Below are 11,371 nucleotides of genomic sequence, written 5' to 3' on the forward strand. Positions count from 1 at the left end.
CTTTTTTTAATAAGAATTTTGAAGAAGAGGCATTCTAACTCGAAATTTTTGCTACATGGATGAATGCTCATAAGTTAACAAACCAAGAGCATGAGAGGAAATATAGACAATTTTAACTCCTCATGTGAGTGTAAATCAGCCAAAAGATATGTTAAAAACGAGGTGATTTGATATGAAAATAAAGTGGCAATGTAGTAGCATACAAAATCACATAGCTAGGGTGATGCTATCTACGACTTTTTTTACGCTTGTGTTCTTAATTATCTTCAAATTCCTTGGTATGACTATCAGAAGTTAAGATTGTGTGTGGATAGTACCACCCGATCTCATATGTCTTTGGCGTACCGCGTACGTATATACAACACAAGGCCGAGGCTGATTTGGCCATGTGTGTGGGTAAAAGATGAGGTGGTCCAAGGTGCTACGCAGTTTCTTTTCTTCTATGTCGCAAATTGTGCGAATGAGAAGGGCTATGACCCATGCGGCAGTGTTCTTTCTTATTTTGTTTATTCGAAAGAGTCCAGATTTGCTGGTCATTCACAATTTAACCCCCAACATTTTTAACAGGATGTATGGCAAAAACTTTGGCTTTATCAACCAACACAAGGTTTTGTTTTGTACGATTGTATGTGAAAATTTTGTAATATTTTGGGATATTGCCACTTGGAGTGTTTATATTCACTTCAATATTCGTAAAAAAAAAAAAGTAACTGATAAAACAAGATACACGACGGCAACGTAACTTCAGCCTGTCAACTGAAAGTCGGGAGTAATTTTTTAATCATTATTAAGAGGAGAAGAGAGAATTCAAAACTATTATAATAATTTAGAAGAGGCAATATGCACTAAAATATTGAATCACATACAAAAGTTGGAAAGTTAACTCATGAAAGCAAGGATATAATGTGCTCTAACCTTTTCCCCAACAAGATCCTCTCCGAATCATTTTGGTGGTTCTAAAGATTAGTGAATCGTGTCCGTTTATTGTATATCGTGCAATCAATTTTTGTCAAGTACTGTTTGTGTTTAATTTTAAATAAAAATATTTTAAATAATTTATGACCGAACGATATACGATTAACAGACACAATTTACAAATTCTCAAGACCTTCACAAAGAGAATCCGATGAGATCCGGATTCAACTTTTTCACACAGTTAAGAATGATTCAATCTGTAAAACAGTAAAGACATCCACAGTAAAATTGTCTTCTCGGTGAATATGGTGAAACTAAATAAAGTAACAAAGACAACATGCACATAAAGATGTTAACACAAGGGTTTTTTCGGGCCCTATAAAATAAAATAATAGTGATTTTTTAGTATAATTAAAATTTTAGTTTTGAGTACTAGTGATTTACACATTACATGAGAAAAATGAGAAAATTAAAATGAGAATGTTGCAAACATTTCTTGTATAACAATACGAAACCCCACACACACACACACACATATATATATATATACATATATTGTGAGGGATTTTTCAAATATATAACCGACAATAATATTTGAAATGGTGAGGCAAGGAGCCTTGCTTGAGAATCAAATAAAGTAAACAAAGAAGCTTAAAAGAGTTTTCAAATGTGAAAAATGATGGTACCAACTTGGGAAGGTTGCATACAACACACAACCAGTGGCATGGTGTGTGAGTGGAGAGATTTTTAAGTGTGTTGAAAATATAGTTTGGTATACTATGATGTGTGAGTGGAGGGATTTTTAAGTGTGCTTGGAATATAGTCCGGTACATCAAATATTATAATACAATTGGTTGAATATTTAAAACAAAAAATTTTTAACCAGTTGTATTATAACACTTGATGTACCAAATTGTGTTCCTCACACACTAAAATGTTCTCGTGTGAGTGCGTGATTCGTATGTATCTACTTTTTTTATTTTTTAATATTTCTTTCTAAATTTTTGTAGAAATCATTTCATATTTGTTTTATATACATTGTATGACTAATTAATTTGACATTTTAAAACCAATATAATCATGATATTATATTGCACATAGTAATAAATTAATGGGAATATTAACGAAAAGCTTCCGGCACTGTTCACTTTAATAAAAAACCATATTTTTACACTAAAATGTCAATTTTGGTATTATTCACTTTACCCTTTATTTTATCCTTATCGTTAAAACTCAAAGTTTTCAAACATTTTCATTAGTTTTCCTTAAATTAATAGGAATAGCATGCAAGTTTATTTCTAACTTTATCAGCCTAAATATTGACATTAGAATGTTCATTTAAAATTTTGAATATAGGTTTCCACTACTTATCATGGAAAGCGAAAGTATGGCGGATGGAAGGTTAGTTTGGAACTGCTTTAAAATTGTTGAAAACGTTTTTTATGAAACTATTTTTGAAACCAATTCTCAGTAAAAATGTAATTGAATCCTGGAATACACTTTAAGTGTTTTCTGCAAGAAATCCATGATTGGTGATTCTTGCAAAAAACACTTTTAAGTGTTTTTGAAACCCAAAAACAATTTTACTAAAAACACTTTTATTAATTTTAATAACACTTTCAAACAAATTCATATACTTTATCAAGGTTCAAAATCAATTAGAATTTAGAGGTGGACAATATAAGATAAAAATATCGCATCCAATTTCAGTTTGGGCCTGAAGTTTGAAGCATGCATGGCTATTCATTTTCAAGCATGTCAAATCTTTCATATGGCTGGAATTGAATATCATCGTGGTCAAGGAACCTAATTAACAGAAGTTAAAGTTACAAAATTTTTATTACTACACAAACGATATTGCGGGAGGAAGAATGAGCGCAAAACGCATGAGCGAATGTTATTAAGCAAATGGGTTACAAAGACTTTTGCTCACTACCCCTTTAAAATGCTATAGCTTATCGTTATTCCTACTCTTTTTTTTTAGTTGTTGAAAAATGGTGGTAAAAGTGTGGAGCCAAAAATAATCAAGAGAAATATGGTGGCGACACGTGGATTTTTTGGCTAAAAGGACAAAATTATCCTTCACATGCACCGGAACTCTCACTCGCAAGTAGCGGACAATTACCACTCAATCAAGGTCAAAAGTAATCAAAATAGGTATTTATTCAAAACATATTTCATCCATCCTCATCAAATCCTTCCCACAAATAACCCTCAATTATTCATTCAAATTAGGATTAATTACCTTAATTAATTAATTTTATAAGTAATTTCCTAATTGATTGCAATATATTATTTTGACATAATATCTTGCAATTAGAGCCAAAAACCACCATAAGTGGCCGAACCCCTTCTCTCCAAAGAGGGCCGGCCACACCCCTATATAAACACCCTCATTTCTCCAAAAATCTAGGTTCATTCTTCTTCTAAAATTCTCTAAACACTTTCTCTCTCAAAATTCAAACTTTGGCATCGGAGGTTCTTCGGCCAAAGTGCCCCCCCCCCACCAATTCATCGTGAGCATGTGAGGCTCTTGGCCTTGACCAGTAGGTGTTCATTGTTTTGCAGGTGCATTTTCGTCCAAGAAGAAGAAGACGGAAATTTGCATCCACAAAAAGCAAAAGCTCAAACAAAACTAACTGGGTCATACCAAGTAGATACTCACGAACAAGTAACTGAACAAAGAAGGAGGATTATCAAAGTAAAATTTGCCTAAATTTAAATCAAGAATATAGTTTGCTAAGGAGCATTATTAGGGTAAAGTTATAATGGCAAACTACTACAAATAATTTTCAATGGACCACTCCGTACGTGTTTTATTTATTTATTTCTTTCATTTCATTTACATTGCTATGTAGCAAAGGACTTGCTTCTTTAATTCGAGTACCTTCCTCGAGGACAGACGTTTAATTTGTTTACCTAATAGGGGAGGCTCGATTATTTTTGTTACTATTATTTCAAGTTTCAACCTATACCACACACATTGCTCTCAAATGTGCATGACTCAGGCTTTATGACTCCACGTATATATGCATGCACAGTTGACCGCAGTAGAAATTAAAATTCAAGTCCGATCAATTAGGGTTTATACAGATAGGAGCTTCAAGGGAGGAGGTTGGGGTTTTCTCAACCACCTAGCTGCTGGTGCTATTATATTGGTGGACCAACAAATATATCCCGGCCTATCTGCTTTTCAGTTTCCATGCATGCACAAAAAGTAGGGTTCCTGGGTTCGATCGATTAGGGTTTATACATATAGGAGCTTTTAAAGGAGGAGGTTGGGATCTCAACTACCTAGCTGCTGGTGCTACTATGTATATAGGTGGAGCACAGTCCACGGACAAGACAAACCAATACCATCACTATTATTTGCCTGAAATTTGGTAGCTATGATATATATGAAGCAACAGCCCTTTAGGTTTCGGGAGGAAGCTTTGGATTTCCTTTCCCAACATGTCATAAAACCAATGCCAAGTTTTTAGCCACGACATCAGACCAACCACTCTCTGCCTGTCATAAATTTCCAACACACATATGGTGAAAACTGAAAATTTGATATTACCCCTTGAAACTATATTTTCCTCTACTAAAACCCATCTCCTTTTGTTTTCTTGAATAAAGCCCATTGACTAGCTTCCAATTAAACAAATTCTTTAATTAAGTTTGACTTTTCAAATTGCGTATTTTTTGAATGCCTAAACTACCCCTATTAATACTTAGATGAGGTTTTTGGATCAGTTACTTGTTATATCCATTTAATTAATTTTATATATTTTACAAAATAATTCATGCCATTCATTGTATACTCAATGTATTAACTTTCAAATTGTTATAACGTGCCAACTGAAAAATAATAATACTAATTTCATAATTTGGTGCTTTACATATATAAGTTAATTTACCTACCAACACAACAATAAACCTAAAACAGCTTCGGCTAATATTCCAATCCCTAATACACAAAACAAAAGCTATATGTTCCACACAATTCTTACCTACAAAATAGTCTAATTTACCTATTACATCAAACCAAAATTTAAAGGGTCTAGTTTACTTTCAAAATGGTCTAATTTACCTACATGATTTATGTGCATTAGATTAAAAGTTTATTTAATTGCCTACAAGCACAAACCCACAACATTCGAACATTATCTAATATCACTATTTTTTTTTTTTTGGAATAGGTAAATTAAATTAAATGTAGGTAAATTAGTATAATATTAACAAGTAGGTAAATTAGTATAATATTAATAAGTAGGTAAATTAATTTAAATGTAGGTAAATTAGTGTAATATTTGTATGTAGGTAATTACATGATTCAAAATGCAGGTTTATTAGTATAATATTTTATAAGTAGGTAAATTAATTTGTATGTAGGTAATTACATAATTCAAACAATATTATTTTTTCCGTACAAGATTGTCTTTCTCTTTCAAATTTGGTAAATTAATTTATATATGTTGCTAATATTTATGATACAAGAAAGGTAAAATATCCATATGGATTTAATTGCTCATCATAATTAGGATGAGTAATAACATTTATTGACCAAATTAGGATTCTATGGCATAAGTTGTAATTGTATTGTAATAGTTGGTCATATATTTGTCTACATGGTAGGCTATTTGAAATTTGGGTTTTATTTGAATGTTTAAATTTAGATGGGTTTTTATTTGGAAAATAGGAGTTTCAAGGGTCTATATCTAAAGAACCCAAAACATTATTATCTTCATATATATATATTTTATGGTACTCTGGAGTATCTTTTCAAGATATTTAATTGTTAGATTTTGATTATTTGTGATATATATATATTAAAAAATCCCTATTATCTTCTCTTTTCCTCTCCTTTTCATTTCCAATATACAGTCTTGTAAGATCTATTCCATATCGTATTTCAATGAGCGGAACTGTCTAATATTTAGTTGCAGGTCTTTCCTAAAAAATCATACAAGAAATATTTTTTTGGTTGGGTAAACGCAAAATGCTGCATGCAAGATGGAGACGGGTAAAGATCATGTTGCTGCTAGGGTTCTGCAACAGTGCGCTTTGAAGTGCGAAGAGAAGTTGTTGGAGGGTGAAAACAACTTTATGGTTTTTGATTTTGAGTGTTGGGTCAATCTCAGCAGATTCTCGGGACTCTCGGCTAGGATTAAATGCAACTAGCTATAACTGCATGTTGCAGACTCGACCCCATAACTCTCTGGTGTCCAATTGTTATGAGTGGCTTTAGACTGTGATGTCCTTAGTGATGTAACAAACAGTAAAACAAAAATGAATTCAAAATTTATTAATCAATTTCCATATCATTTAAATATTGGTTTAGTCTGGACTAAAAAGCAAATGCTTTAAACCCTAGCTCAAGAATATTTGAATGAGAATCAGTTTATTTTAAGCTTTTTATCCCTCTAGGTCATATATATTCCGACTATTCCTTTTTATAGAAGAAATTCTTAAGTTTGGACGTCTAAACACATCCTAATTTGTGAGCATTTTTTTTGTTTTTTGAGGCGAAACGATAATGGCTTTATTAGCATTTTAAGAAAAAGTACAAACTTCAAATAGGGCATCTTGGATGAAATCCGAAGTATCCTCAAACAAAAATGACTCCAAAACAAAAAAAATAAGGCCAACTTGGCCAATCTAACATATACAGCACTCCAAAGCCAAAATAACTACAATCCCGTCAACTAAAAATTGAATCATTTTATAATCCGCCTCGTGGGGGACTCTCCAACAAAATCGCCAACAAAACCAGTAAGGGTACACTCTTCATACAAGTAACGCCGACTCAAAAATGGACTACAAAAGAAACAAATAGTGACCACTACGATAGAGACTTTGAATACAAAACTACCAACCAAGTTACCGGTTGCACAAGGATAAACTGCACCAATGCCACCATGAGACGTGAACAAAAGACACAAGCCCAAAAGAGAAATCTAACACGAACAAAAGCCGCACTATAACCTACAAAACCCATTTCAGAAAAATTCAACCCCATCTCTTGCCAAACCCACACTACCAGAAAAAAAAAAAAAAAAAATTAAGAAAGAGGATTTTGAGAGAATGATTGGATTGAAAAGGGACCCCAAAAAAAAAAAGTGATGGATAACTCAAATCTAAACAAGTTTAGACACAAACTTAATCACCACAAAGAGGACTATTATTGACCACAATAAATTTAAAAAAAAATGAAAAGAGGGAATGGAGCAGAGAGGAGGAGGAGGAGGAGGAGTAGAAGTGTTTCTCCTTCCTCCTTCCCTTACCGCAACTTTTGCTCTAAGTTTTCTATGGAGGCTTAAAAAATGAGGAATTTTACCAAATAGTAAAATACAATTTACAATAGATGGGTTGGCAAAATATCTTTAAACTCTTATGCTAAAATAGTAAAATTTTATCCTTTACTTCGAATACTCTCAAAAAAATTAATATTTTTTCTTCTTTTAAATACACCAATATCCTACTCTTTAAAAAGAAAGATTTATGTAGCGGATCTTTCACTTGCTCTAACTCAAAAGAAAACAGTAAAATGGTATGTCTCCCATCTCAAAGTATGTTAGATGGATTGTTAATCAAAAGGTCAAAAGGCCCTTAGTATTAAGTCTAGTAATATTTCTCTTCACTAATAAGTGAGAAATCTTAAATTCGATTATCATCAAAAGCAAATTTGAACTATATTATTACTAGTCCTTATGAAGCTTAGCTCACTCCTCACTCCTTAGTGTAGATAATATAGTTTGTTAAAAAATATATATATAAAAAGGTACACGGTCAACAAATTATGATTGTATGCATACTTAACAGTACTAATATAAAATGTCTAATTAGGATTAGCTTCTCTTTTGCAAAAGCAAATGAAAACGTGGTTTGTCCTTATCCAAGGGGCATTGCAATTTGCATATGAGTAGATGAGGATCTATATAAAGTTATATACAATGTTTAAAAGCTGAAAATTGTTCCAATATTTAGTTGTGATTATTTTTAAAATTCCATGCTTTGTCCTATTAATCATTATATCTTCTTTATTCCCCCGTCTTTACGTATAGAAAACTCAGACATCATCATACAAATAACTTTAATTTATGTTTTCCATTAAAGGAATTTTCATTTTGCTTTGGAATATCTCGGTTATTATCTCCATCATTCATTATTTTCTTAGGACTCCTTTACCTATCGGTAATAAAAAAAAAAAAAAAAAAAAGGAATGATTTCCGTTTATGATTTCTCTTGCATTTACTTGCATGCAATCCGTAAGAAAACCATCTAAAAATTTATAATGGAATAACTCAATTTAAAGAAGTTAATTAACTAGGGGAGTTGTTAATCAAATTCCCTCTCCTCACTTTTTCTCATTCCAAAGTTATCCATTCTTTATTTCCCTATTTTCGATTTGAGTATCCTAAGGGAAAAGTTAAAATGTCCAAATCAGAATTACCATCAAAAAAAGCAGTAGTAATATTTTCCAACTAAAAAGTCGAATCTAATGTGACATGACATAGATTGGCAGCCCTTACCCTTGCTGCCAAAATTGACAGCAACCTCAAAAAACTTTAAATTGATTATTAAACGCATTTTATTTAAATTTTTTTAATATTTATTAAAATAAATTAATGTAATAAAATAATAATTGACGCCCTAACTGCAATGACCCAAAAAAGAAGGGCCCAACTGAGCGTGTGATCGAATTTTTCAAGTTCCAAGTTTGTGCCAATGATTTAAGAGGGGTTTTAACAAAAAACTCATGGTACTGTTCACTTTAACGAAAAATCATATTTTTACACTAAAAAATCAATTCTGGTACTATTCACTTTACCCTTTATTTTGTCCTTATCATTAAAACTCGAAGTTTTCAAGTCATTTTTATTAGTTTTCTTTATTTAAGTTGACGAGCTCAATAACAATCCTTCTGTGTCACTCACTCAGCCTTTAAATTGTTGGGCCAACAGGCATTTGGTCCAGAGATGTTGTCAGACTCAGCCCACAAACAAACCTTCTGAGTCCAGGATCAAAGCTTCGAGCTTTGGAAAAGAGTCGAGGGAAACAGACATGGCGGCTAACTGCGCGAGGCGAACCCTACAATTCTCTTCAGCTTCTGCAAAAACCCTTCTGTCCCGTTCGCCGTCTTCACCTTTCGCTTCCAAAGCTTCCAAGCTAACCGAACTCACTTCCCTCGAGCCCGCTTCTGCTCCTCGACTCGCTGCCCAGAAGCTTAAGTTCTCAAGGTTCGATTTTTATTTTTGGAACTTTGATTTTTTACGTATGTTAGCAATTGATTGATAAAATGCAATGGAAAACTGAATTTTGGGTCTCTTGGTGATCTGGGTTTTTTATTTTTTTAGTTTTGGTTATGATTAGTGATTTTTGTTCTTCATTTTACTGAAATTTTGAGCATTGTTAGGAAAACAGATGAGTTTGTTACTAAATTTAGTATGATTTGAGCAAAACATCTCTTGTCTTCAATTCATGAACTTGTTATTGTTGTGGGTATTGAAACATGTGTGTTGGGAGGCTTTAAAGAGTTTGTGTTTTTCAATTTTAGGCTTCCGGTGGGGTTGGGCGGTGCGCAGTCGTTGATCCCGTTGCACAGTGCTACCGCTTCTGCCTTGTTGACGTCGCTCCTGTCTTTGCACAACACCAGCTGGGGGTGCCTATCAGAAGGTATTGTTCGGAATTTACGTTTGTTTTCATACAATGGATTACGTACGTGTGATATGTTTTTTGGATGTCATTACATATTATCATTTATCAATTCCGAGAATCCAACATGCCTCTCTTTGATAATCTTGTTAGTGAGAGTTGTACTCTCTGAAAATGAATAAGCATTTTATGTTGGAACATCGTGATTGGGAGTTTTGATTCATTGTCAAGCTAAAATGCTGTTACCAACTTACCATGCCATGAACGGAACTGTATTTTACTGCAGAAGAGGGTGTGAGTTATGAAATTTGTCTTATTACCTGTCTTCAAGTGAGTTGAGATGGACCTGCGTGTTATTGATGTTTGATGCTGCACCTAGTTTTAAGGGGTTGCGTTGTGCTTGCAAATTATATGCCTCATCATGCCTTTTAATATTGGTTGGGTGGAGTTGTGCTTTAGCAAGATCTGTTCTCGCTGAGCGCAATGTCTGCCTATCAATTTTGCTGCAAAACTACTAAATATGACCTCATTGTTTACTCTGTTGTTTATTTTACTGTGGGAACGTTAACCAGAGCATCAATATAGTAACTTAAGTTATAGCATTTCTTATAGTCGATACAGATGGCTAAGTTGCATGGTGGGTCAGATTTTTTAGATCTCTGTAAATCTTCCCTAGGAGAGGGAAAATAATGCTCTAGAGCATTGAGCTCTGGAGCATGTATTATGTTAAAAATTGCTGGAGCAAAATAAGTAGCTAAGAATGCATTGTTCTTAGTTTTCTTCATACATATTCTTGTGACACGGGGAAGGAAGGGAAACAAATATCTCGACTCTGGAATTTGTTCTATTATGTATAGGTAGAATGACATTCCAATTGTTTAATATACATCATTTTGATGCTCTCGTGGTTTTTTGAATGTCGTCCATGAAAACTCCTTGGAACTTTAGTTTCCTAGACATCCTTATATTAGATGCTTGGAATCTACTTCCTCATCTGGATGATGGGGGTTGGTTTTACCTGTACTTATCAACGAATCTTTATGTGATTGATTGAGCACACAACCAGAAAGTATGAAAAAACAAGAAAATACAAGGGTGAGTAAAAAAAAGGTTTACTTTGATGCTTTTGTTAATTGATAATACGTACCAAGTTAATTAAGGGTTCTGTTAATATGGCAACTCATCTTTTAATTTGGTAACTCTGGTCGCTTTCCCGTATTTCCCGTTAATAATGGTTTCTTTACTGATGGGTGTTTGCTTTTAGAGAGCGTTGTCTTTAACCATGTCAAATAATACTATCTCACTGAGGCTTGCTTATCAGATCTGACAGATCATGATTCTATGTCCTCTAGGTTCCCTTCATTTTCTCACCTTGTATATTTTCATCAATCGCAGGTTTCGCTACTCCACTATAGCATGGCCCGAGCTGTTTCTAGGTACACACGGGATCGCGGAGTTTGTTTCTTTACAGGTTTCTGTTTGCAATTGAACTTTAATGTAACCTTGAAAAGTAGATTATCGTTTCATTCTTTCTCAATGTTTTTCAGACTGTAGTTACGATGACCTGACATTCTGCATGTCCTCGTTCGAAATTTTGAAGACAAGAGATCGGGAATATCTTGTTACAACTCTGCAACTAGCTTACTGTTGTTTTTGGAACAATTGGTAAATCGGCTGTTATGCTTATTGGTTTTATTGGCAATAATGTTTGCAATACATTATTGTATCATGACAAACAGAATCTCTGAACTTCCCGACATGGTCGATTTCCTTAGAGCTCGTTTGATTGCCATTTCATTGTTAGATTTCAGTTTTC

General features: G+C 33.4%; 1 protein-coding gene across 2 annotated transcripts; it reads left to right on the top strand.

The window, feature by feature from the left end:
• The first annotated feature begins 8,880 nt into the window (after positions 1–8,880).
• On the top strand, positions 8,881–11,347 carry LOC125477848. Of its 2 annotated transcripts, none has more exons than XR_007258739.1 (4): positions 8,881–9,140; positions 9,458–9,576; positions 10,951–11,026; positions 11,103–11,347. XR_007258739.1 is itself a non-coding variant. In XM_048585355.1 (4 exons), the coding sequence occupies exons 1-3, from the start codon at positions 8,965–8,967 to the stop codon at positions 10,968–10,970; spliced, it is 315 nt and encodes a 104-aa protein (XP_048441312.1). In that variant the 5' UTR covers positions 8,882–8,964; the 3' UTR covers positions 10,971–10,991; positions 11,103–11,347. The 2 variants fall into 2 exon arrangements, 1 of the variants encoding a protein (XP_048441312.1); XM_048585355.1 differs by having other exon boundaries at positions 8,882–9,140; positions 10,951–10,991.
• The last annotated feature ends 24 nt before the right edge of the window (positions 11,348–11,371 follow it).

This window comes from the organism of the source record quoted next, unplaced genomic scaffold, assembly GCF_019419815.1.
Source record: "Pyrus x bretschneideri cultivar Hongxiangsu unplaced genomic scaffold, Pyrus_bretschneideri_v1 Contig22, whole genome shotgun sequence".
In the NCBI taxonomy this organism is placed as follows: domain Eukaryota; kingdom Viridiplantae; phylum Streptophyta; class Magnoliopsida; order Rosales; family Rosaceae; genus Pyrus; species Pyrus x bretschneideri.